We start from the raw sequence: 25,147 nt of genomic DNA on the forward strand, positions 1-25,147 counted from the left end.
GCAGCCTTCCTTTTAATTGTTCATTTTCGGAACTGGTAAGGTGACCCAAGCCAGATGCTCCCTGGGCTAGAATCAATTCTCTGTCGAACTATGAGCCTCTACTATATTATACACGATGCTTGGGGCATAGATCGGGCCCTCGGCGCTGTGCGAAATAATTCTATAGAATATTACTAGGAAATATACCTATGAGTAGTTAATAGTCACCGGGAGGTCCACTATTCATCGTCAACCCAAAAGGAGGACGCGGTGCGCAGGTTACAAGAAATTGAGAAAAAGTTGGAGTTTAAACCAAGTTTTAAGCTTAATTGGACCCGCTTTAAGCCCCGCGGGGCCGATTAATTCTAACTAACCCAATTAGGTGTAACTACGTAACCGCCAAACCTCCAACATGCAAGAGAAGAAAGGGAAGCAAAGAGAAAATGATACAACCACTGCGCGGGGATTTCAGCAATTCAGATACAGTAGGATAAGAGGATCGGAACATGCTCCCGGAAAACCAGAACTACATCTGCTCGTTTTGATAGCGGGCGAACAATTGAAAGAGAATACATGAAATCTGCTACAAGGATCTTTGGTTATCTACTCACTCCCTCTTGAGAATAAATAGCATATTGTTCATTCTCTTAGAGAGATGTGACAGGACCCAGCATGAGAAGCTTCCTCAAAGCTCTCCAAGAAATCAGTGAGCGACATTTGAGCTGGCCACTCCATGAATACTTCACAACAGTTTTGCTTTGCCGTGTTAAAAGATGAAAAGGACACATTGCTATGAGGGTTATCATAGTTTAACAATGAAAGCTCCGTCGCCCCGTGGCGGGCGTTTCTTGATATCGATCATTTATGAGCGAGTCCCGGCAGCCGATCCTTATTTCACTTTCAATACAACCAGAGAGCGCCTGGAGATTTATAAACAATCTTGCAGGGACATTGATGAAGACACCTACTCTAGGACGGGTTAGATGCAGAGATCCCGCCACTTTGCTAGGGGTGGCTGATAGTTTTGTCTGTCCTTGCCGATTCGATGACTTTCAACCCTCTCGTCACGAAAATAGGGCTAAAAACGAAGTTTTTCCTTTCTTTCCTTCAGCTACACAGCTGGTGTTTTCTCTATTGCTCAGCGGGTTAGGATGGATATGGTCTGGTTCGCTGTTGAGAACATAGTTGACGCGTCCTGTAAAAGGGATTTATCGAGTGCCCGTGCTTTATGAGCTTGCATTTCGTAGCGCCAAAGGGACTCATACACCATCACTGGCAGCGAGCACTAGGAATACGATGCCTATCAGGTGGTGATGAGGGGGCGATGCGGCGCTGCATACTCCGGAGAAGGAAACACTACTGTGGTGAGGGTAGCCATGGTGCTGACCCCAAAACCGGGGACAGACATATGTTAGCAAAGCGGTTGATAGAATGCAATTGCAGCGGACTGGGGATATCCTGTCGGAGAGGAGGAAAGATTTACAACTCGCTCGCTCCAGGTGGATGGAAACTTGACTTCTGCAGAATGCCACAAATTCCTATCTCGTTTTCTTTGTGGCTGCTAGACGACCTGTTCTTCTATTGTTCTTCATAATAAACCTAGGCTTACATACGAACATGAGGGTATTTTTAGACCGAATCACTAAAAATGAAATATTTAAATAGGACGGAGCATGCACTTATAAGTGTTCAACAAAGACTTCCACCGATGAGGATTAGGTACCAAAGTTTTCATTATATTTACATTCGTGGTGTTCTATTAATTTAACAAGGAATTAAACATTTTTGGAAATATGATAGGGAATCTCGAAACCCGCTAGGTCGACAAAAGGAGATAGATAGATATGCAATGGACATCATGCCCAAGGGGGAAAAAAAGGAAAAAAAAATAAAACAAGAAAAAAAGAGAAAAAAAGAGAAGAAAAAAAGACTGGTATGCAAACGCCGAACAAAATTAAATGGACCGTTGCTAACATAAACCCCATGTGCCCCCTTAGGAGTGACTTATTAGGTCAGTCGAGTGTACTCGACTTGCTACTATCGTCTGCTCCCGATAAGTTCCATTTGAGTGGAGTCCCCATCTTGGGATATATGGCCTTTTAGCTCCTCGCCGTGAGTAGTAGTTTCTGTGCCAAAGCACCGACCTGGATGGAATGCGTTAAGAACCAACACAGCAAGAGCAACCATAACACCTTCGAGGCCAATAAATAGGGGTTCATCTTTGAGCAGCGGTCCATCCCAACCACCCGAAAGCTCTGCAATTCGATAGACACATCGGGTAAAGATGAACAGAGTAGCCAGCGAGAGGGCAGTAAGGAAGCCACGGAAGGCAAATGACGAACGGAGCATAGCATGCTTGGGGTCTAGAGCTTCGACGCCAATTGATTGCATGCGGAGCACGGTTCGGATAGCGAAATCCATAGCGAGTAGGATGAAAACGCCTAGAATGACGACCTGCCAGACAACACCGGCAATCATAAGGTTCGTACCGACATCTGCCGCAGAAGTTCCGTGGTCGGCGGAGCTAGCAAGCCCTCCTCCAGCGCCTTGAAGCGCCAGCGCGAGGATGTCGCATGGAATGAAAATCCGTGGATACCAAACTGCGGGGATCCGGGAATTTTCGCGGCCGAATGTTGTGACGATTCTTGAGAGGCAGAAATAAATACCGGCGGCGAGGAAGGCCGGTCCAATTGTCAGGCAGCAGATTTGGACCATAAATGGATTCTAGGGTTGGGGGAATGTTAACAAACATGGGCAACATCCCTCTAGAGATATTTATATTGAATCATTCACGTACCTGTGCCCATGGATTGTCGTACATCAATATCCGACCGATGTATCCGATAAGCTCGCACAGAGTACCAAGGGCCATTGCAATGGAAAATCCTAGAAACCGCCTCGAAGTGAAGGCTTGTACGACATATGCAAGAAATGAGACGCCGAAAATTACAGCAAAAGCAATGTTTGCCGAACGTGTCGGGCGGTAGCCATAGTATGAATTTTCAATATCACATATCTCGAAAGTGCATGAGTCTCCAGTCATATAGTCTTGACGGCGGACAAGCGCCGACAGAAGGGAGGCAGACATTGATTGATGATCGAGAGGGAGGAAATGTAGGTTAAGAACAAAATATGTCGAGAAAATAAATAAGTTCCCGAACTATGAAAGAGAAAGACTGGAGGATGATTGTTTGTAGTGAAAAGATACTTCCCATCTCAAGGGAGAGTCATGATATTTATCTATTTGATATCAAAGGCACAGTTTGCTCCCCTGGTCTAAATAGTTAAGGCAATAGGTGGGAAGATGAGACCTGTCATGGCCTTGGGCATCTGCCACAAATACAAGGTATCAAATCCGATTCTCATTTCTCCGAAGTTGAGCATAGCAGCAAAAGACTTGGGCCTTTGACATCTGTGCTTGTCAAGGTGGATGGGCCAATTGGAAGCTCACATCAGCGTCTAGGGGAAACGTCATGGGGAACTACTTTAACATCGGACTTATTATTTTGTGTTTTCTGTGATTGAGGTAACTTACTCCGTACTCGCACGTAAGACGGCTCGAGGAAGAAGCTCCAAAACAAAACAGAGAATCTGCGCTGCCTAATTAAGCCACCAAGAAACGTCGTCAGCATCAATCAGGCCTGTCCGTAGGGTAGGGTTTTCATTCGTCTGAGATGGGCTACCGGCCGATCTAAGAACCCGCAGCCTATTCCTGTTGTGGTAAAAACTGGGAGAGGGCTGAAGGGCCAAGGAGTTAAAGTTGATTTACGCTGCGTAGCGCCTGGCTTCGGTCCCCCGATCCGAAAACGACACAGCGTGTATTTATTATTTAACTGGTCGTTAGCTAATGATTGGAACTAGTTAAATTAACGAGCAAAGCAGCAAGCGGTGCGTGCCAGGAGAGAGCGCCAAGTATGTCGGAAATATTGCAGCCTGTTCGACATTCCCCGCCGGCATCCTTTTGAGCACGACGGACATAACTCTAATCGGACGAGGCGCATGCGTGATTCTACAGCGATTCTAGCTCGCTGAGCCACTGGTCCGTTCTGGCTTGTCCAACAGCACTGTTCCTGATCCTTACCGGCGTTGTCATGACTCTTGTGGTCTAGATTTCAAGACCGAATGATACGCACGTAGTTACTCGTTGAAATTGTGATGTGCCGATTTTCTAGGTCTTGCTGGTTAATGAACACTTGTTCGGCGGCGGGAATTGCTACTATAGCATTGTAAATACTCAACTCGGTAGTTACATGTTCATGCTAACCTCCGAGCGAGCCATCCCTCTGAGAAAGAGGATGCCTTTCAATCAGAGCATTTGGGATAGCGTTCAGGGATGAAGCAAATTAGCTCGCCTGCAGATGATTGTGAGTCCATTGACTCTCCACGCCTGACTAATTATGAATGGTGAAATTTGTATCGACGTATTCTTATAAAAATGGGCATCGTATTCGGACGTGCCCTTCCCTTGCACTCAAAATAAAGCCAGTGACGACGGCTCAACTCCCCCTTTGGCCGATCAGAGATCAAGACAAGGTCCAGGGTTCCTTACTAATAATTAGAACCCAGCCAAATTCGTCCAAAATCTAAACTAAACAGCCACCTAATAAATTGTTATCAACACCATGTCGTCCATCCCTAACGAACCTTTTTCTCTCCATGGAGGGTGTCATTGCAAGGCGATTCGTTATACTGTCTCATTCCCCAAGTTCGACGAACGGCCGGTTCTGAACCCAAATCACCCACCGGAACAACCTGACGTTAAAGCCCCCCTGATATGCTTTGACCACTGTAGCGACTGTAGAAGCGCTTCAGGGGTGCCCGTGCAGATTTGGAACATATGCCCGCAAAAGTTCATAGCCTTTTCATTACTGCGCCGGTGCGATGATGCAAGCGGTTCATCTGGCCCCTGCAGCGATTCCAGCAACGCAAGGATTGATATCACCGGTGACCAGCTTGTTCACCCGAGCGAAACAGCGAAGGAAACTTATTTGACTTATTACGCTTCTTCCAAGTCAGTATGGCGCACATTCTGCTCCAGATGCGGGACCAACGTGTCCTTTGTAGCCTTTGAGGAGGTGGGGTCGGAGACTCTCATGGATCTGGGGACGGGGACTTTGGACCACGAAAGCCTTCAGCTAGTTGGGATGCCACAGCGTCACATTTGGTGGGACTCTGGGGTCGACTGGGTGAAAAGGCTGATGGCAGAGGGGGAGGCGGGTTCTTCGCAAAATGCGCTGCCCAAGCATTCAGGGGGGGATATTTACGAGATAATCCAAGAGAAGTGAAACCGAATTGAGAAAAGCGAACACTATCACGAATAACGAATACCGCTTGAATTCGACCCAACGAGAACAACGAGCCGTCCCTAACGGCTTGTTGTATTCTTCCCTTCGTCGCCGCGCCGCCGCGGTATTGTTATTCCCAGCATCTTAACATATGTGAATAATAATACTAGATGCTGTATGCCATTTTAATTCCTTCAAGATGTGATGCTACAACCTTTTAGGACTCGCTCTCAAAATGCACAGCATACAGAGGGTCATAGAATTTCATGGATAAACCCTTCACCGCAAGGACAGCTCAACAATAGCCCCATGATAGCAAGCGTCTGCAATACATGCACACCCTTTCAAAAATTTTCCACTTAGATATTCGTCTGATAGGAGGTATTTAGGCGTTGATAAGCTAATGCAAAAGCCTCCTCGTTCACAGATACCTGACACTCCGGGCTTCAATAGCAGGGGCATAATTATATCTATACAATTGCTCCAGGGCTTACAGTTATTGGTTCCGTAATCGTTTTCGGTGCAAAGCAGTGAGGATTACCATTCACACTCCTTTCAATCTTACTGAGTCCCCTTTTTTGCCTTTTCCCCCCTTGAATTGTCACCGTTTATCAACTCCGGCGCGGCCTATTCCAGCTCCATGTTATTCTGTTATCTAACACAGATCGGATTGTCTACCCTGGCTACAAGCCACAACCTCTAACTATCCGCGTTCCACCTGTTTTCTTATTCGGACTCAGACGTATCCTTCCCCTACCCCGGCACTTTGTAGTATTCTCCTATTTACTGAAGAGCTGCCAGCACCTGCAAATCCAGGGGGTTAACTGCTAATTGTGAGGGAGAACCTAAAAGTGAGCTCTTGCAGCTGAGATTTGAAGGTGTTCTTGAATTCCACTACTTGGTCAATTCCTTCGTATCATCAATGACTAAGTTCATCTAGGAAAATATCTGCGCGGTTTGCCAGCCTTGATTGTCGTTAGAGGCAAAGTGCAACAATGATAGCAACTACATACCGAAAACCCGTTTCCTTGCCGGAGACCTTCTGTTGAGTGCTGTGTGAGGAGAGGCAGAAATTCCCACCAATATACCTAGGTATGAGATATTCCACAGCCCATGGATTTGGTTGTTTGTGATTCGTAGAACCATCTCACCAGCCAGAGCTAAATGTGACATAACCGTGATATCATATCGATTTAGTTTCCAAGTTCATTCGAAAGGCAACCTTCAATGATTGGCAGGTCCTTATATAAACATATATCAACCAAAACGGACACCTCTTTCGTCTTCTGAGCAGTTAATCATTTTCATATCTTGAGAACAAATCTACTAAAACCCTACTTTTGACAATTGAGAACCCTGCCTTATCCTCGTTGTATATAGAAGACATCATGTCAGCACCGCGCGGCTCAGAATCCATCAACAATCCCAAGGGTGAATTTCATCCGTCAGCTCCGCGTTCTCCCCCGATGGAGACACATGGTGTAAGTGGTGAATATTTTGGATTCTTAGAGAGATGCCCGCTTCACAAGAATTTTGCGCGCTGAAAATATACTTATGATTTGAATCAAATCTAGCATAAACCGGGAACAAAGGTGTCTCCCGCAGACTACGCGCCTGAATTTCACGCACAGACTCTACCTGCTGGTAGTGCTCCCGAGGATCGAACATTTGTTTCGCACACTGGCGGCCAGCCGCCGGAAGAACGTACCTCGGCCGTTGATGCACTTGGGGGTGCAGACTCGCGGGAGCTGAATAGGGGTCTTGGCCAACCCGTCTGGGGAGAGACTTCAGCGCAACTGCATCATGATGGCCAGGCCCATCGGAAACACCACGGTTCCGGGTTGGAAGGAGTGGGTGCATCGAGTAGGGAGTACGTGGAGGAGGAGAAGGAGATGCAGCAGAGGCGGGATTTTGAGTAGGAGGAACTCAAAGAGAGGGGAATCGATGTGAATAGGGAGTTGATTGTGAGCGTGAATACTGGAATGATCGCGTCTAAAAGATGAAGGCCTGTGGCTTGATCTTTGCAGATTACTGAATCTGATGATGAAAGATGATTTTAAAGCTTGGCTATGTTAACTATAACCCTACTTTTCTACTAGCCTAAAAATGAACTCATTATTTGGGATCCTAAATGAATGAATAAGTGTTAAAACAAGTGAATATGGATCATGAAGGGAAATATAATAGTATAGGAGGTAAGAGGCTGCGTCAAATTCGGAGTTAAGTGATAAAAAGAGGATGAAAAAGAACCGAACTCCCGTAAGTTGCATTCCCACGCTCTGGTCACCTTTGATATCTCATTCACAATGTCAATACACATCAAACCTGAATTTCCACATCACCTGAATATATTTTTGACCTGGCTTAGATGTTCAAGTGTCCGGCCTCTTCAAATAGCATATTACATCAAACTTGCATTGCATAAAGCGCTGCATGCAATTTCAGCCCATTCTGTTCAAAGCTGTCTGCCTACCTTTGTCTTCATATCAACTCTGAAAAAAAACCCCACTTAATATGTTTCAAAAGATCCCCAAACAAACCAATACTGCACCATCTACTCCTGTGAATGTTTCAGCGGCATACGCCCAGTCGCCGTATCCTGATCTCCAGATCTGCTCTCGGTTTCCATTCTCAATGTATCTTCTGACCCCCCTTGTCCAAGAAAGTCCTCCCCCTTGGTTAAACTATGATCAAGCACTCAGGTGTAAGTCTTCTTTTGTATTTAAAACGAAAGCCATTAATTTGAGGTAGTTGGGAGTTAAGAACTCACTGTCCGCGGTCATCATATCGTCCTCCTTCTTCGGGTGGAATTATGCGATGATCGCTCCCACTTGCCGTGGATCCAGGGCCGTATTTCACTTGAGAGCCGGGGAATTTGTATTCTACGCTGGCATCGACGCCAGATTCTGCGGCTAGATTGTTAGAGTTAGCGGATGATTGTTCTCTCTCTTTCGTTTTTTCCCTCTCCTGCCCTAATATCAATGCATCAAGAGCGGATAAGATACCTTGGACTTACTTGTGTCACTAACGCCCTCTTTGGCCCTCCCCGTCTTTGCTTGGTAGGTGTTCAGATCTCTTTCGGCTTGATATGCTTCTTGCGACATTTTTTTCGTTGTTGAAGGCAGATGGTATTCTATATTGTGTGGTACAGTAAGGATATGATAGCGACTGTTGAGATGAGTTTTGAAAGGGATATCGTTTGATTCCATAGCCCTAATTGCTATGCTTTTGCATACATGCCTGTTCTGCCTGCCATATCTTATGATATCATAAGTTACTTGCTGTCCAAGTTCCTACGGGCAGCATTCATTGCATTTGTGAATTATCCACCTAGCGCCACGAGCAATTGCAAACTCTATAATCCCTATAGTGCAATTCCTTCGCAGCAGTTTGTTGTGAAGCCACCAGGTCTGATGTCAGAATAGCTCCAGTTCAACTACTTCTCAATGACGTCATCGATCGAGAAGCTTATATAGCTACAGCTAAACTATCAAACCTCGTCAAAGGCAATAACCATCATGAACCGTTCGCCATAGTTGCATTGATCGAAAATCCGCATTTCCTTCCCAATGACCGATTAAACCCAGTTATATATATACATAGCTTATCAGGCTGAACGGGAAAAATATACACCCAGAACAATAATGCCCGATTCGCTCGCAGCCTTCCGCGGCACGACCCGCCGGGAGCTTGCCGATCTGGCGCGGGAACACTTGAAACATAATCTCCAGCAATCGGACCGTGATACACTGAATTCCGCCGCGTCAAAGCTTGCCACGCACACTACCCTTGGGTCGATCATCGGTATCGGACTGGGAATGTACCTTGGGCTACGCGTCCGGCGAGTGAGGATGGATATGTTTACTGCATTCCGGGTTGCAGAGAAGCCCACGCATGTGCAGTTTGCAAACGGCCGGCTAGGTAGGCGTGCGGAAAAATATGATCTTACATATGGGGTTTGTTAGGCGGAGTTTTTACTAACGTTTTCCCTTCGTGCCTGTTGTTAAACAGAGCCGGTTCCTGATCTGAGCCCTATGCTCCGACCCACAACGCTGGGTGACATGGCGATGTTCGCATTGTTTTCTGCTGGGGGCTTGTTTGTGGGTGGTGAATCGGGGCTTATCACTGGCGTTTATTCCGCCCGGAAGACAATAGGGAAGGACCCTGAGTCAAAGAAGAGGATCCAGCGAGCGTTTGCGAAACTGAGGGCAGATATTCTTCGGCGGCAGGCGGATAGGCTTGACGGCGACCAGTCAGTGACCGAGAAGGTGTCGGAGTTATTCTAGCAAGTATGATGGTGCTCTTGGGTGCTTTGGGCTACTCGAGTCTTGCTCAAATTTCGCATGTAATGATTTTTCTTGTCGCGATTCAATCAAATAGGCAGTAGTAAACTTCTTATCCACGCACGTGGCTTCATCAGCCCTAACAATGGATCTGATTATCTCATCCTTCATTTTAATTACCAACCATCTATATAAATACTTCTTCAATCGTTATAAAACTAATATATTTAGATTCTTTATCTCTCTAGCTTTATTTTATGATATCACAGAAACTTCACTATGTGAAATAATATATATTTATTGAGATATTATAATTTGAAGATATAGAGACTGTCTTGCCTCTCTATATTCACAAGATTGTAGAGATTTCTAGAGTCACTACCACCGGCCTGCCTGATCATATGAAGAATTTTTGATATTAATAATATTAATACTTGAAGGTGTATAAGATTTTCAATATAAGAGAAGAGATGCAGATGATTCTATCTTAATATTTCAGAAACATCATAGCGTTTATTTTTAACTGATCTTTTTTGAGCTGACACTATACTCATCACTGAGATATGAAAATAAAAATTATTTTATCAAAAGATCATTGATTTATCTTGCTCTTCTGGTAGCACTGAAAATATTGAATTGATAAACATCAACAGAGTTACTAACAAATTGGAACTTTTTTTCTTAGACACTATTGATCCTGATTTCCTATTTAATACTAGTGTGTACTATTTGGGACTAATGTATGCCATATAGGGGTTAGCAGGGCTTGGCAATATCTATCTTTTAGTGATGACATAAGATCTGGGCCCCAGATAGATGATCGCCATCAGCGAGCGCTTCCTGGTGATGCGGTGGCTAGAGCTAACCGGCCGAAGTACTCGTGGTCCATATTGCATGTTTTTGCGATGCAGTCATGTCCCTGGAAGTCCTAAGTCAGCGTCATGATTCTATGTTTTCTTTTTCTTAACTCTCCGCAGGCGGTTGAAGCTGACCCTGAAGAAATTTGTATAAAAGTCTCGACCGCAAACAAATTGATAAGAGATGTTTCTCTCATACAAGCTCACCAGCAGTGAACCAACCTTCGTTCACACCGTAAATAATATAATTTTACCCACCACCTATTAGGTACTTGCGGAAGTTGTTAGCAAGGCAATTGTGTTTCCTTATTGAGGGGCTGTTTCATAGTTCGCAGTTCTCTCCTCCATTCTTCTGGGCATGAACAGTTAGTTGTATTTCATTCGCTCGACTCTCTTCTCATCTCATACCTTTTTCCGCTCTACTTATCCTTTGCGAGATCCCCAATGCGAAGTACAGATTTGTTCAACTTATTAACTTCCTGGACTGCCGAGCCGCTCCCATCGCAACTTACCGTGAAACCTTCGCCCGAAGTTTCGCCTTACGTAAAGCGTTTGCTTCCTTATTTGTGTCGAGGTTCTTCGAACAAACCATCTTTCCACCTCTATCATCTGTTCCGGTCCCAATCGGCAAGAAACAAATGGTACAATGTCGAACTGGAAATGGGAAAAGACAAAAGTGTATCCGAAGCGCGGGTTTGATAAGCCCTACAAAACCATTGACCAGCCCGGTCCGCCGGTTAATCGTCTCTCGAACAAGCTCGGTGCGGAGGCATTCTGGCCCACGACTCTAGATAAGGAAAGTGATAAGGCGGCTCGAATATTGCGAAGTTTTTGTAAGGATGGGTTCTACGCGGAGATTAACAAAGAGAGTGAGGAGGCAAATGGAACGGATTCGCGTGCGAGCTCAGAAGATCGGGCTAACGAATATAAGAATACTGATCAGGACAACAAGAAGGAGGTAATTGACAAGCCAAAAGGGAAACAAAGGGTTGTTAAAAAGATACCTCCTGCTGTTATCAAGCAGGCTAAGGGCTTGGCAATATTTACTGCGATGAGAACTGGCCTTTGGTTCAGTGGATCTGGAGGTGGTGGAATTCTTGTCGCCAGGATAAAGGAAACGGGAGAGTGGAGTCCTCCTTCAGGAATCATGATGCATACTGTTGGGCTTGGGTTTCTGGCTGGTGTGGATATCTACGATTGTGTGGTTGTCATAAATACTTACGAGGCGCTAGAGGCTTTCAAAGCGGTACGACGTACGCTGGGTGGGGAGCTCAGTCCAGTTGCTGGTCCGTTTGGTATAGGAGGTGCAGTGGAATCTGAGGTACACAAGCGACGGGCTCCGGTGTGGACCTATCTGAAGAGTCGGGGTGTGTATGCGGGAGTTCAAATGGATGAGACGATCGTAATCGAGAGGACCGATGAAAACGAGCGTTTCTATGGTGAACGAATCCGCGTGGCTGACATTTTGGCGGGCAAAGCAAAGAATCCACCGGCCTCGATAGGAACATTAATAGAGACGATAAAGGCGGCTCAAGGTGATGCAGATGTGGATGAGACAATGCTTCCTCCTCCGGGAGAAGCTCCCGGAGATGCTGATATCGAAACCGATCTGTTTGGTGTCCCCCCACCTGACGACCCGGATCCGTTTGGGGTTAAAGCACTAGAAAGGGAGGGCGTTATAATTCGAGAAGCCGGAACGAACCGCATACCCAGTGACGACATGTTTGAATTCCGGCCCAGCCCAACGAGCCCGCTATATAACCGTTTGTCGCGATTCAGTATGGAGAGTTCTCAAAGGGCGAGTTGGCGGACCAGCGTCCAGAGCACTGCAAGCGCTGACAGAGCCACCCAGACAGATGATTTCATCGACGACCAACCCCCAACCGTCCCAATATCGACGAGTCGGTCTTCTTCAGATAATCTCCATATCTCGGACAGGGATAACTCCACTAGAACCCAATGCACAACGCCTTTGCAAGAAAACACCACCTCCATAACGCGAGGATCCCTCGTTATCCAGGATCAATCTCTCCCTGGGGACGCGAGCCAAGCTCGCCCTACCAGCCCGACTTTCACCCGTGCTCGCCTCGTTACCATTGCCAAACCCATACCTCCCCCGTTGCCGCCTCGGAATACTGCCCGTATCTCGCTAGTCAGCGGGTCTAGTTCTAGGACATCAGAAAGAGAAGCAGAATCCCAAATTGAAAGATATGAGGATGTTGATAAAGATGAAGTACATGGCAACAGCAATGATGATGGCAAAGGTACGAAACCTAGCTCCGTTGGAGAGGGAGCATCAAGTGTAGACGGTGACTCCTTGAATAAATGTGATTCGATTCAAGATACATTTAAGAAACCTGCAATTACCAAAGAAATAAAATGCGCAGAGCAAGAAGAATCGTCCACCAAGGAAGGTATTCAGTTGGAAGACGTATTACAAGAAAGCACATTCGCAGAGGAAGACTCGGATAAAAATTTGACAGAGATGCAGACTAAAGAAGAGGACACAGTCGAGGATGCATCCCTAAAAGGTGCGGAGCCCATAGTAGAGGAACGATCTGGTGGGGGAACCGAATCCACAGACGAAGCTGAATTTGGTACACCTACAGAGCAGCCGCAACAAGAGGGGTCTTTGGATGAGGACAAGGAGGAATTCCATTCAATTTCGACGTCTCCTACTCCTCCAAAAACGAGAAAGAAGCCCCGGAATAGAAAAAAGCGCTAGGCTTAGTAGAAATGAAGAGTTGCTGGGGATATGATGAAACGGTTTGGTGGTTTGAGCGCTGTCTTTTTGCTTTGGAGAAGTAGCAGTCGGCACATCTCTATTCGGCAGAGCTTTCACCTTCCTCGTACTGTTCTCATTTAGAGCCAGATTGTTTGTGTATATGTATGTACATATATATGTATTTATGTTTCCTGAGCGTCTTCTCTTCTCAGAGTAGTCCTGAGTTCAGCGATATAGGTTTACTGTGTAAGTATGCTTTTTCTCTCTCCAGTTGTAAGGACGCCATCAAAGCTGTTGAATCGAAGGCATGATTGGAGTCAAAAAGTCTTTCTGGTGGTCACAGAGGCCCGAAGGCTTCCCCGGTTTTCCAGCGTCATCTTGTTCAAGGAACATAGTGAGATATGATAAGCCTAAGAAGAAAATTTCAGGCCACAGCGCCGGATGACGGACCAATTTCAGGATAACTGGTGAGGGAATGGATTTTACTTTCCACGACGTAGAGAAGATTGAATATAGAAACCATAGTTTAGAACTATTTGATGTCGTGGTGGGTTTTTCCTTAGGCAGACATCGAGCTCTGCCCGGCGCGATATCACGTGGATCCACATTGGCCCTGAAGATCACGTGAAGCTCAACCAATCGCGGCGCGTTGTTGCCTTGTCGTTTCAGCCTCTAGATAGTAACGTAACTGGAAAAACATCTCGACTCTGGTCGGTCGTGTTTGCAACAACAGCAGAACATTTAATATTAATATTATTATTGATTCTCGATAGTCCTGCCTTGGCGCCACCCACTGCTGTGCTGAAACCGGAACCGTGGAAGCTTCCTCTCCTGCTTGGTTGGAGCCAGTTGATGTGCGGGCGCCACAGTAGCTTTGTCCCTGTGTGAGACCTCGGAGTGTGCGGCCACCAGCGCCGATAGAGCTCAGGGGGGCTTTGTTTGCTGCAGCCAATCACTGCGGTGCTGCCGCCTGTGCTAGCGTCCAAACATGACAGCCAGCACCAGCTCAAAAAAAAGGAAGAGACTGCCCAAAGGTATTCCTCAAGGGTTGTTTAAAAGGGCCATCGGGCGACCCTGTGGAAGACAACCATTCATTCTTTAAAATAACCCCTTCCTACGACTCTGTTGGATTTTGTTTCAATTGCTGCCCATCTTGTTTCCCTATATTGTCTCGTAAGCCTCATGAAAATGGCGACCACTTTCAAAGACCACATCATAGCCCTCAGTGGCACATTCCCAATGCATAAACAAGGTGTGTTATTTGAAAACGGAGCAACAAAATGAAATAAATCAATGCAGAAATAGAGAAAACGGAAAGAAACGATCGTGACCTGGTCTTTTGCACTTGAACATGCTAACCTGTCGCCTATAGCCGTTCTTATAGACAAAATTGAGTCTGGCGGTGGCACCTATAGTGCAAAGGTCATTGATACATGTACACATCTTGTGACCACTCAAAAGGACGTAGATGACAATAAGCTAAAGTGTAAGGAAAATTGAACCCCTTTCTTATTTACTTTCCAATCCTTCAGTTGTCGTTCTACGTCTAGGAAGATTTAGCCTATACGCGGTAATTGGTACATTGCATGTTGCTAACGATACATCAGGTAAACAAGCTGCTGCGCTCAAAAGTATAAAAATTGTGTCCTGGAACTGGCTTCTAGATTCAGCAGCAGATGGCAAACCAGCTTCAGAATCTTCCTATCTCTTGACAACCCCAGCACCGACGCCAGCCACCAATGGCAGGCCTCTGAGATCATCCAGAACCAAACAGCAGTCTAATGGTTCCACGACCAATGGTATCCAGGACGATGATAAGAATGATGTGCCAGCCACCAATGGCAGGCCTCTGAGATTATCCAGAACCAAACAGCAGTCTAATGGTTCCACCACTGTTAGCCAGGACGATGATGAGAATGATGTGCCAGCCGCAAACGCAGCACCTTCCAAAGGCAAGAAATCAGCAGCCAGCTCAAAGGCCAAACGTCCTATACCGGCGGATGATGATGATGAGGAGGAGGAGGATAATGCCACCAGACCCAAGTCCCAGGACGAACCCCCAGCGAAGAAGAAAAAGGATTCCAAGCAGGCATCTCCAACGTTAAAGGTTCCAGTTGATGAATTTTCACCATACTGCTGTAAGTACCATTCTAATCCAGGACGTGCACCCATGCTTCATGAAATAGGTAGACTGACGTTCCACTTAGCAACTCATGAGGTATTTATTGAAAAGAATGGAGTCATTTATGACGCAGCATTGAACCAAACCAATGCCAGGAACAACAACAACAAATTTTATCTCATTCAGCTGCTAGTAAACGAAACTTCTGGGAAATATACGACGTGGACGCGGTGGGGTCGAGTTGGCGAAATTGGACAAAAAGCTGAGTTCCCCGGACTGACTCTAGACCAAGCGCATGATGTGTTTGCCAAGAAATTCAGCAGCAAGACTGGCCTTTCCTGGAGTAACCGACTCAGTAGCCCAAGAGCTGGAAAATATACCTATCTTGAAAGGAATTATGAGGACGATTCAGAAGACAACGGCAAAAGTGAAAAGAAAGCTAAGAAGGAAGTCGAGGAAGATGTGAAGATGCCTGAATGCACATTGTCGCAGCCCGTTCAGGAGTTTGTTAGTCTTATCTTTAACCAGAGGCACATGCTCTCAACCATGGCTAGCATGTCATACGACGCAAATAAACTACCATTAGGAAAGTTAAGCAAACGGATTCTCATGGCGGGGTTTGAGGTTCTGAAGAATCTTTCAGAATTAGTTGCAAACCCATCACTTGCCATGCAAAACTATGGTCAGCCGTATGGGCAGCTCACGGAGGATCTGAGTAACCAATATTTTACCCTCATTCCTCACGATTTCGGACGTCGTCGACCTCCTGTTATCGGCACTCTTGACCTTATCAAGCGTGAAGTCGAACTTCTCGAAACTTTGACCGATATGGAGATCGCCAACGAGATCCTGAAGGGTGCCAAGATGTCCAAAACTGGTCTTCATCCTCTCGATGTTCAATTTGCAGGCCTTGGGCTGGAGGAAATGACACCACGTGCGTACTCGAAGACCGTTTCTTACTTCCCTTCCAGGGTCACAGTGCTAACAATTCGTTTGATCATTCAGTGGAGTCAGCTACAACCGAATACAAGGAATTAGAAAACTACCTCGTGAAGTCTCATGGCAAGAGTCACTATATCAGCTACAATGTAAAGTCTCCCTCTTAAGTCCCAATCCCCAGAGAGGATGAATCCCCCCTTCAAAAAAAAAAAATATCCCGAAACTAACAAATTATTAGCTGAAACATATTTTCCGCGTCGAACGCCGTGGTGAAAAGCAGCGCTTCGAAAGCTCTCCATTCGCAAACTTACCAAACAGCAACCGTCGTCTCCTCTGGCACGGTTCCCGCAGCACTAACTACGGAGGCATCCTCAGCCAAGGTCTAAGAATCGCACCGCCCGAAGCCCCAGTAACAGGCTACATGTTCGGCAAGGGGGTTTACTTCGCCGACATCTCCAGCAAATCTGCCAACTACTGCTGCGCGCACAGCAGCGACAGAATCGGTGTGCTGATGTTGTGCGATGTCGAGTTGGGCAACCCGATGCTAGAACTTGTCAACAGCGACTACGATGCGGGCGAGAACGCGAAGAAGCAGGGATGCCTGTCGACGCTGGGCAAAGGCCTGACGGTACCGCGGGGATGGAAAGATGCGGGTTGTGTGAGCGAGAATCTGAAGGGGGTTCTTATGCCGGATCTTTCCTCACCGCCGAAGACGCTGGATCTTACGGATGCTTGGTTGCTGTATAACGAGTATATCGTTTACGATGTAGCCCAGATTCAGGTTAAGTACTTGCTATACGTGCACATGTCTTGAGGATCGATCTTTGTATGAGATTGACGTATTTACTGGCGAGGAGGGATATGAGGGCTGTCCACGGGAGACAGGGGAATGGTGGAGGGTGGGAGTCTAGAGACGATCAAGGAATGCCAAGTGCGACATTCAACGTCAGGGGTTGTAGGAGTATATGCTTTGTTTGAAACCGTTACTACCTTTTCTCGCTTTTTAATTTCTCAAACTCTCTTGTCCCTTGATAACTTCGATGTATTTCTGCAAGCCAATGTCACTGAACCCTTTATAGTTTTTACTGCTGACATTTTAAAACATAGATACACATTCCTTAGATACGGAGTAAGAAGGTAGAGATGTGTCATCTGCTACCATCGAGGACACTCAAGTGGCGAGCTAATCATCTGGCGCTCCTCCACCTAACTAATTCTTTCACCTGCTTTCCCTGATGTGCTGTACAATTGTAGTGTTATCAATTCCGATTGAGCCATTTACGATAAACTCCTCATCCGCTGAAAAAGAAGGGGAAGGGGAGGGGGGATTGCATCAGCCATTCTCAGTCCTCAGATACTCAGTTAATGAAACAAGATGTTTGATTTTAACTAAGTTTTCAAAAGCTAGCAAAACAAACATCAACGCAGATCACGCCCATGCCATCACTCCTGCTATCATGAAACTGCTCTTAAAACCGTATTAAACCATCTTTCCCAACTGCCCAATTACTAACTTGGTCTCTCATTTGCACTCACAATAACGCCCTGCTTCAGAGAGAAAGGGGAAAAAATGTAGGAACCATATGCGGATAAAATAAATTGCAAAAGACGTTTGAAAGAAGAAAGGAGATAGACAAATAAAAAGGAAAGAAAATAAAGCAAAGAAGCGACAGCATGAGAATTAACGTCAAAAACAAAAAGCAAAAAGTAAAAAAAAAAAGCAAAGAGGAAGGGAATGTGCTTTGTTAATTACTCAAACAAAATTCCCAAATCCATACCCAGTATTCCCAACCATGCCTTTTTCCATACACCAATTCGCCGTAATCTTGGCCTGCGCCTTTTTTATTTATCCATCTCTCTTAACAGTCCAGGAAGACAAAAACAAAAAAGAAAAGAAAAGAAAAGAAAGAAATCAGTTTCCAGGTATCTCGAGTCACCACCATACGCCTGGAACAGGGTCCGGTGGCCACCTCAACCAATTAACTCGAAATAAGAAACAACAAGGAGGAGGAAATACAAATGCACAAATAGATTGAAAATAAAAAATGCCAATCATAATTTTCCCAAACCGGGGTTTTACTCCAACATAACACCATATGCGTGAAAAAAAGTGAAGGCAGGAAAACAGAAAAAAAGTGGGGAGAAAAGGAGAAATTTTAAAGGCAATGCAGGAAATTGGTGATGATTACCAAGCCTGAATTACTCCAATAGATGAACCCTATGAGACCGGAGTAGAGCAAAAAAGAGTAGTGATCCAGGAATAAAAGGCAATTCTGTCAATGTACTCGCGAGGAAGGGAAAGAAAAGAGAAGGGGGGAAAGGATCGCGCGCCTGCAACGCACTACAAGCGGGGCTATACAGGCAATAAGCAAGAAATGAATGAATGAATACCACGATCAATGGGGAAGAAAGCACGCAAAACTATGCAAAGAAACATGCTTTAGAAAAGGCTGTGTAATCATAGGCGAAGGAGGTCGGCATGTTCTCGGTTGCTCATCAAGCGCCTGTAGCGTAACTTTCTCTCTCCAGGTCCGAGCACACATCTTTCGTCGTCATCCAAATCCGCTTCGGGAAGCCATTCGTTAGGCAAATCGGGGTAGTAAGTATCAAGGCGCTCCTCTATATGTCGCTTCCTCGTTCGCCCGATGCCAAACTCCTGACCCCACTGGCATCGATCGAATTCCATCAATCCGCCAAATGCATAATCCATATTAGCGACCCAGATCCGGCCGCCATCAGGAGTGTAGTCAGCTCCGCCAATTTCGCCAAAGAAATCATGTACTTGACGAGTTTGGTATGTTTGCGCGTTGACTATTGCGATGCGGTCGGCTGGTTCGCACATGAGAAGAGTGCGTGGGCCACCTCCGACAGGAGAATATCGCAACGACCGGTACCCCGCTACATCAGACTCAATGAATTGAAGTATTCGCCACATACGAGCATCCCAGATGTTGACTGTTCCATCCTGATTACTAGTTGCAACGTGAAGCATATCAGGTGACCAAGCGCATGCGAATCCAAAATCTTGATGGCCGGATAGTGGTTGAACCGGTTTCCCACATTCGCTATCGATTATCCACGCCTCCCTCGCATCGCCGACTATAACACGCAATCGGCCATCTAGTGATGTGTCGGTGCAGTTAATTGCCCGAGCAAACTTGTGGCGCTGGACAACTTTGTTGGTCTCACAGTCGAGGACTCGAAGATATTGATCATTCGACGCGATAATTGCCTGAGGGCTACGACTCGTTCGATGCTTAGCAATATCGATATGATTTGTGATTCCGTTCTGGCTTTTAGTGATATAACCATCCACAGTACTGTGATCAGTCACGTCGCCTCTCATCGCATATTCGCCACAGAACCCCCCAACTATAGTTACGCCGTGCTTGGCTTTCATAATCGAAATTCTCACTGGCTCAAAGAAAGTCGCGGACTTGGAAGTATGAGAGAGATCAATTAGGCAATTCTTTTGTTTGTGAAACGGGGTTACAGAGTAAATCTTTGACCGATGGGCATATTGCACCGTATTCGACGATGTCACGGACATAAGATTACGCAGCTGAAAATGCGACATTGACGCTTTATATTTGGTATACATGGTTTTTGCCTTGAAGAATTCCTCTGTCTGTGGTAGCCGCTTCGAATACTAAATCATAGCTTAGTCATTTTTCCCAAACAAGAGCGAAGCGATATTGAAATTTACCCCATGTGGATCGAACACCAAATTCCGGTAACCCTTGTACCAGCTATCGCGAAGGATCCTGGCATCCGACCTCCGGACATTCATCTTTTTCTGCCAAGGAATTTTCTGAATATCGTAGGCCTTGAATTGGTGGTTTTCGGGGCGCGTTATCCTTTGGGGTCGTGGCCAATACGAGGCGTTCGCAGCTGCATCCGATATTGGAACATGAGGTCGATCCTTCAGTGCAAGCTGCTGGGGCGGTATTTTGGATCGAATAAGCCATTGCTTAATGAACATATCGATTGAAAGGTTCTTTTCGAAAGCTGGAAATTCAAGACCGTCAGCAAGTGTGTATGTATGGCCTTCGCATGGAGCGAGAGGCGCAGCAAGAAGCACGCTGGCAATATGGGAATTGAAATATTTTAAAACCAATGATGGAGGGACAAAGTATATTGACTGTTCGGAAGGGCCATGTATGTAAGTGTACTGATCCTCAGTTAAAAGGCCACCAGGGGGTGTAACTGCAGTCATTCTCTGATTGGGTGGAGTGACTTGAGGACAGGCTGAAATCCTTGGCCAGGGAAGAGATTGACAGAACACAAAGTGTGGAGAATCTTGGGTATGATCATGAGACTTCAAGAAGGTGTCCGTCATCTCAAGGCCAGAAAGGAAAGTGATTGTAGTGTCATTGACGAAAAGCGCGTTATGGGTACCACGAAATAAGAAAATTCCTTTAGAGGGGGTTGCAAGAATGGAAAATTGAGAAAAGAAATTTGACACGGCTTGCAACATGATGCTGTCAGCATTGGGGTAAAGTTCTCGTGGCTGGTTGACAGAGGGTCCAGATGAATATTCAAAAGATTTCGTGTGATCAAATGCACGATGGATGATTCGTTGGGCCTTTCCAAGAGCCTGTAGATTTACCGGAAGAAACAATGTAGAAGGCGGGCTAATAAAATGTAAATTCATACTTTCTGGTTGTGTAAACGCTCCTAAATCGAGGTTATCGTCATCATCCACCTCAGGATTAAAGGTAAAATTTGAGCCGTTAATATTGTCGAAGGTCGTAAACGATAGAGGTTGAGAATGTCCACCGGTAGCAAAGGTTGGAAGCTGGTCTTGATGAGATCCGCTATCGTGTAAATCGTTGCCAAGGGGAGACCGTGTGTTGTTGTATTCAGTAGGATCACACCAGGATAATTCATCGTCGGTTATGTAAAATTTCTCGGTATCGTTTTCCGAACAAGAGTCATCGTACACACTTCCTGTGCTGCCCAAAGCAGAAGACACCCCGGGCAATCTGTCATCGGAGAAACGGGATAGTTCAGACTCCTCAATGAGGTTACTGCGGAAAGCCGGGTTCTCCTCGTCGTCATAATAACCGTAATCATAATGCAAGTCTTGGTCGCCGCTGAGGGAATCCATTTCATCATCATCAGTGCTTTCTAAAGCGTGAGGAAAGTCTTCTGGGTATATTGGGCCGGTACTCCCGTTGGTGAGATGAGTAATGGAAGCAGAGACCATCGAGTCGCCTTCCTCTGTGAAGAAGGATGCCGTGCCAATTTGCAAACTGAAAATCGGTTGACCCGCAGCATTAGTAACGCTAGAAACAGGAAATATATCATCTGCAGTCTCATTTTCGATGCCAGCAGGCGGAGAAAATGAATCTAATAGAGGGGGTGTTTGGCTAGAAGTAGAAAGCTGATCCGGCTGAGAACCTGAAGTTTGGGAATCAGAAGTGGCTTGTTGGGGCCCTTGCTGGGGGGCAAAAGGAGAGGACAACGCTTGATCTAAGCTATAGGAAACTTCGTGAGTGTCGTGGTCCGTCGGTCTGAGAGGGGAATTCAAGCTATGAGGTAGGCTAGATAAGGAAACAGGGCCGTCCAAACTTCCGGAGTCACCATCTGGTGAGAAAGCTGCCATTTCACCTTGGACTTCACCCGGCAACGAACCCCGATCCGGGTTAGAATGAGCTTCCTGTTGATCCATACTTGTTGATCGGTTGGATGGGTTCTCTTGTTTGTTGCCGTCCGGCAGAGATGGGTCAGTCATCACAGCAGTAGCCTAGACCAGAGGAGAGTTTGTTTGATCATAAACTGTGTCACTTTTGTTGAATATTATGATTGTTCAACTGAAACTGAAGAATCACTGCAAAGAGTTTCACCAGAGAGATTTAATTCTCATTATGTGTGTGTGTGCGCGAGTGTGTGTGCATATGTATATGTATATGTGTGTGTGCGTGTGTGTGTGTATGTATGTCTCAGTAGAGATATAAATGAATCAAATATCTGTAGAAAAATAAATCAGTATCTCATATAACAAGTTTACTCTGAAAGTGTATCATATCTCTGCACTTCTTTTCAATTGTATCATAGAAATAAACTCACAGAACTCAGTTTGCAAGTTGCAGTTTTCAGTATCAGTTAAGACAGAATATAGAGATGCACTCTAGAACACAAGTATATGTTAACAAATTAATGAATCAAATTGACTGTGACAACTGATAATTTGTCAAATGAAGCAAATAAACAAGAAAAAGATCTCATATGCAGACTTGAAAAGAATGTGTAAGCAGCAGATGCAAAAACTTGATACTGAATGAATAATTAATGAAAGATGAAAAAGAAAAAAACACACAACAGAAGTAGAAAAATCAGGAAATTGAAGAATCATAGAGAAAATCAAAGAATATCAGATGTTTCATACCATGATTCTGTTTTGCTGCAAAAGATTGATGAAGACACACATAAAGAACTCTATAAAAGTGTTGTATAGTCATATCACAGATATTCAAAGTGATGAATCTTCACACAGAGCTAAACAGTTCTGTCAAATAAAAGAAATAACATAAGAAGGAAACAAACAGTGCATTATTCAGCATGGAACAGATATATTTCAAGAGTAGATACCTGCAAGAATGAGCTTCAGAGAAAAGAGCATGGATGTGAGTGAACAGCTTCTCTAGCATGTCTCTTGCAAGTAATCTTGACATTACAAGCAGTGGTTTCAGAAAAGACAGTTGCAGAAACCCAATATTCTAAAGCAAATCAAGCAGAAGCAATCCATAGAGAAAGATATAACAATGTAGATACTGAAACTGCCACTGATCTGCAGGGAAGAGAGGAGAGAGTGCACATCATTTTGCAAGCAGGATGCTAGAATATACTCACTCACATAGTTCTAGTTCACAGAAGAGGAAAAGCGGGGGTGAACAGCAGAAGAGCTTAAGGGACGTTCTCCAAAAAGAGAAAAGAAGAGAAGAGGAGAGGAGAGGGGAGGAGAAGGCAAGAAATGAACAGCGCGCAGAGGCGTGTTGGGGATGGGGAGTTGTTGTTTACGTGTGTGTTGTTGTTGGCGGAGAGAAGAAGCAGAGAAGAAGTAGACAAGAAGTAGTTAGACGGTGTCGAGGTTGAAGTTGCCCGTTAACTTTACCTCCAGTCAGTGACCGTCGAATTAGTAAGTCTATTTAGTTAAGTTCAGTGTTAGTTAAGTTACCCGCGTGGAATCCCGAAGGCACGGGGCACGGTCGGGGCTCGGGGAAATGTGCTGCATTCGGTTTAGCCCCGGTTGGGCCTGGAACCTAGTTTTGCGATTGGATCACATTGGGCAAATGCTGCTTATATCAAAGTTAACTACTTATGTCTCTTCTATACTACTCTAACTTGGTCTTTGCTCGTTTTAACCTTGAGAAAAAGAGGGAGAAAAAACATAAAAAATAAATAGAGGCAGATCAGTGTTTGGCGAGTCATGTCAAATGCTGCACCTGGCCCAACCCTCGGTACCTCCTGCAGGAAAGCCGGTCGTTGGCGCCCAATGACCCAAACAAAGCCTTTCTCCCGCCAATTCACGGGTCGAGGCAGAAGAGGCTTGCTACTTGGGGACCTCCATGCCACTGACAAAACACCTCTGATCCCTGATCGTCCCATGCGTTGGAGGTGACGTACCACAGGATCCATGGTTATTTTGGGAGATTTCCCTTTGACGCGTTTTGATCGAAGGGTGTCCCGACATGTGCTGCCGCCTGTCGGATTCGCAGACGCCAACGGGTGTTTCCGTCGATCTCGGGGAAAATATGCAAGGAGAAGGTAATTGTTACGTAGCTTCGCTGTCGATAAGTTGCGCTGACGTGCTTTTTCTGCAAAGGTCATTTATCCCTACGACTTAAAATGGATGCCGTTTTTGCACCACACTTAACACCTGGCTTGTTAAATCAACATCAAAACCATCTCCGCCAAGCCATGAGCATTTGGGCCACTTATCACCTCCCAGCAGAATGGGCTCAAATCGGAGATTCCCATCAAAACCGAGCAAACCCCGACAAACAATTTAAAAGGCCGAGCCCTGCAAGCTTTCCGAGTTCCCGGAAATCCCCTGTAAGGCTGTAACCAAACTTGGCTCTAGTTATCTGGTAACTAAGGCAGCATGAGAGGGAGGGCATTCGAGAAATTTACGGAAGGTAACTATTATCATTTCAGCTCAGGGCACGCTGTGGCCCTGTGGGGAAACGGCAAAGCGCAAATCGCTAGTCCGCTAGTTCGTATCCGTACTAGGCGTCGGCATGCAAGACATCCCATTCGCGCGCGAACCAGGTGTGAGATCTGTCATTTTTTTTTTTGCTTTTTTGTTGATCCCAGCGCTTTGGACCTGTCAACTTTCCCTGAGCCAGCCATCTCTTGGCAGTCCTTGACCCAGGGAATGTCACGCGGCAGATTTCGTTGCCGAAAGGAAATTTTATATTGTTCATGAATCAGAAGAGCCGATTTGTGAATTCCAGGTGGGGATGGAAGAATACTGTACGACAAGCTGGGTTTGGATTTTAGCAAAAGACGCTCGATTACGAAAGGGGGTCTATGCGTCTGCCACTCCACCCTGCGAACTCCATGCGAAGAGCTGTTAAACGGTTGCAGATTACTGCTAAACTAGGCCGAAGATAGCTCTCAAAACCCTCTACAATGGGGTGTTCTCAAATGCCGATTATCTCAAAAATGAGAATGTCCCATAGCGCGCTGGTCAAAAAAGGGTTACCTAAAAATGGCGAAAGGGACCTGGCATTTGATAAGGCTGTCATTTACCGGAATAACTAATAGATGTCCCGGAAGGTTACTGCACAAAATTCCCCCACATATCCAACGTCTCAACCCTGCAAGGCGCTTTATCCGGCCCAACTCCCATCTATGGCTCCCCAGTTCTGTCACGCCTGCGGCTCTATTTTAGACATATCTGCCGAACCAAGCATTCCATGCGATGTGTGTGGAAAAACAAATCCGAGAGA

At 45.7% G+C, this 25,147-nt stretch overlaps 8 protein-coding genes across 12 annotated transcripts; 5 read left to right on the forward strand and 3 right to left on the reverse strand.

The window, feature by feature from the left end:
- Positions 1 to 1,040: 1,040 nt before the first annotated feature.
- Positions 1,041 to 4,455, reverse strand: BDBG_04146 (parasitic phase-specific protein PSP-1). The gene is made up of 2 exons (XM_031721552.1): positions 2,777 to 4,455; positions 1,041 to 2,703 (listed from the first exon to the last, which is right to left on the reverse strand). Exons 1-2 carry the CDS (start codon positions 3,065 to 3,067, stop codon positions 2,017 to 2,019), a joined length of 978 nt encoding a protein of 325 aa, XP_031578152.1. The 5' UTR covers positions 3,068 to 4,455; the 3' UTR covers positions 1,041 to 2,016.
- BDBG_04147 (uncharacterized protein) lies at positions 4,118 to 6,444 on the forward strand. Its single transcript, XM_031721553.1, has one exon. The coding sequence runs from the start codon at positions 4,602 to 4,604 to the stop codon at positions 5,262 to 5,264; it is 663 nt and encodes a 220-aa protein (XP_031578153.1). The 5' UTR covers positions 4,118 to 4,601; the 3' UTR covers positions 5,265 to 6,444.
- BDBG_04148 (uncharacterized protein) lies at positions 6,333 to 7,417 on the forward strand. Its single transcript, XM_002625233.2, has 3 exons — positions 6,333 to 6,356; positions 6,470 to 6,745; positions 6,839 to 7,417. The coding sequence occupies exons 2-3, from the start codon at positions 6,653 to 6,655 to the stop codon at positions 7,181 to 7,183; spliced, it is 438 nt and encodes a 145-aa protein (XP_002625279.1). The 5' UTR covers positions 6,333 to 6,356; positions 6,470 to 6,652; the 3' UTR covers positions 7,184 to 7,417.
- Positions 7,327 to 9,637, reverse strand: BDBG_04149. Of its 2 annotated transcripts, none has more exons than XM_031721554.1 (3): positions 8,281 to 9,637; positions 8,035 to 8,170; positions 7,327 to 7,948 (listed from the first exon to the last, which is right to left on the reverse strand). In XM_031721554.1, exons 1-3 carry the CDS (start codon positions 8,471 to 8,473, stop codon positions 7,819 to 7,821), a joined length of 459 nt encoding a protein of 152 aa, XP_031578154.1. In that variant the 5' UTR covers positions 8,474 to 9,637; the 3' UTR covers positions 7,327 to 7,818. The 2 variants fall into 2 exon arrangements, with proteins under 2 accessions (XP_031578154.1, XP_002625280.2); XM_002625234.2 differs by having other exon boundaries at positions 8,035 to 8,176.
- On the forward strand, positions 8,687 to 9,869 carry BDBG_04150 (uncharacterized protein). The gene is made up of 2 exons (XM_002625235.2): positions 8,687 to 9,185; positions 9,276 to 9,869. Exons 1-2 carry the CDS (start codon positions 8,909 to 8,911, stop codon positions 9,548 to 9,550), a joined length of 552 nt encoding a protein of 183 aa, XP_002625281.1. The 5' UTR covers positions 8,687 to 8,908; the 3' UTR covers positions 9,551 to 9,869.
- Positions 9,870 to 10,386: 517 nt separating this feature from the next.
- Positions 10,387 to 13,854, forward strand: BDBG_04151. 2 transcript variants are annotated; one of them, XM_031721555.1, is made up of 3 exons: positions 10,387 to 10,479; positions 10,562 to 11,273; positions 11,336 to 13,797. In XM_031721555.1, the coding sequence occupies exons 2-3, from the start codon at positions 11,244 to 11,246 to the stop codon at positions 13,127 to 13,129; spliced, it is 1,824 nt and encodes a 607-aa protein (XP_031578155.1). In that variant the 5' UTR covers positions 10,387 to 10,479; positions 10,562 to 11,243; the 3' UTR covers positions 13,130 to 13,797. The 2 variants fall into 2 exon arrangements, with proteins under 2 accessions (XP_031578155.1, XP_002625282.1); XM_002625236.2 differs by having other exon boundaries at positions 10,387 to 13,854.
- BDBG_04152 (poly(ADP)-ribose polymerase PARP) lies at positions 13,854 to 17,629 on the forward strand. The gene is made up of 7 exons (XM_031721556.1): positions 13,854 to 14,381; positions 14,502 to 14,615; positions 14,737 to 14,875; positions 14,975 to 15,267; positions 15,337 to 16,185; positions 16,257 to 16,339; positions 16,429 to 17,629. Exons 1-7 carry the CDS (start codon positions 14,312 to 14,314, stop codon positions 17,002 to 17,004), a joined length of 2,124 nt encoding a protein of 707 aa, XP_031578156.1. The 5' UTR covers positions 13,854 to 14,311; the 3' UTR covers positions 17,005 to 17,629.
- On the reverse strand, positions 17,414 to 23,297 carry BDBG_04153 (WD repeat protein). Of its 3 annotated transcripts, none has more exons than XM_031721558.1 (5): positions 23,050 to 23,088; positions 22,263 to 22,323; positions 20,847 to 22,163; positions 19,897 to 20,198; positions 17,414 to 19,839 (listed from the first exon to the last, which is right to left on the reverse strand). In XM_031721558.1, the coding sequence occupies exons 3-5, from the start codon at positions 21,925 to 21,927 to the stop codon at positions 18,649 to 18,651; spliced, it is 2,574 nt and encodes an 857-aa protein (XP_031578158.1). In that variant the 5' UTR covers positions 21,928 to 22,163; positions 22,263 to 22,323; positions 23,050 to 23,088; the 3' UTR covers positions 17,414 to 18,648. The 3 variants fall into 3 exon arrangements, with proteins under 3 accessions (XP_031578158.1, XP_031578157.1, XP_002625284.1); XM_031721557.1 differs by having other exon boundaries at positions 17,465 to 19,839; positions 23,046 to 23,284; XM_002625238.2 differs by lacking the exon at positions 22,263 to 22,323 and having other exon boundaries at positions 17,503 to 19,839; positions 23,046 to 23,297.
- Positions 23,298 to 25,147: the final 1,850 nt, after the last annotated feature.

Source organism: Blastomyces gilchristii (assembly GCF_000003855.2).
Source record: "Blastomyces gilchristii SLH14081 genomic scaffold supercont1.7, whole genome shotgun sequence".
In the NCBI taxonomy this organism is placed as follows: Eukaryota; Fungi; Ascomycota; class Eurotiomycetes; order Onygenales; family Ajellomycetaceae; genus Blastomyces; species Blastomyces gilchristii.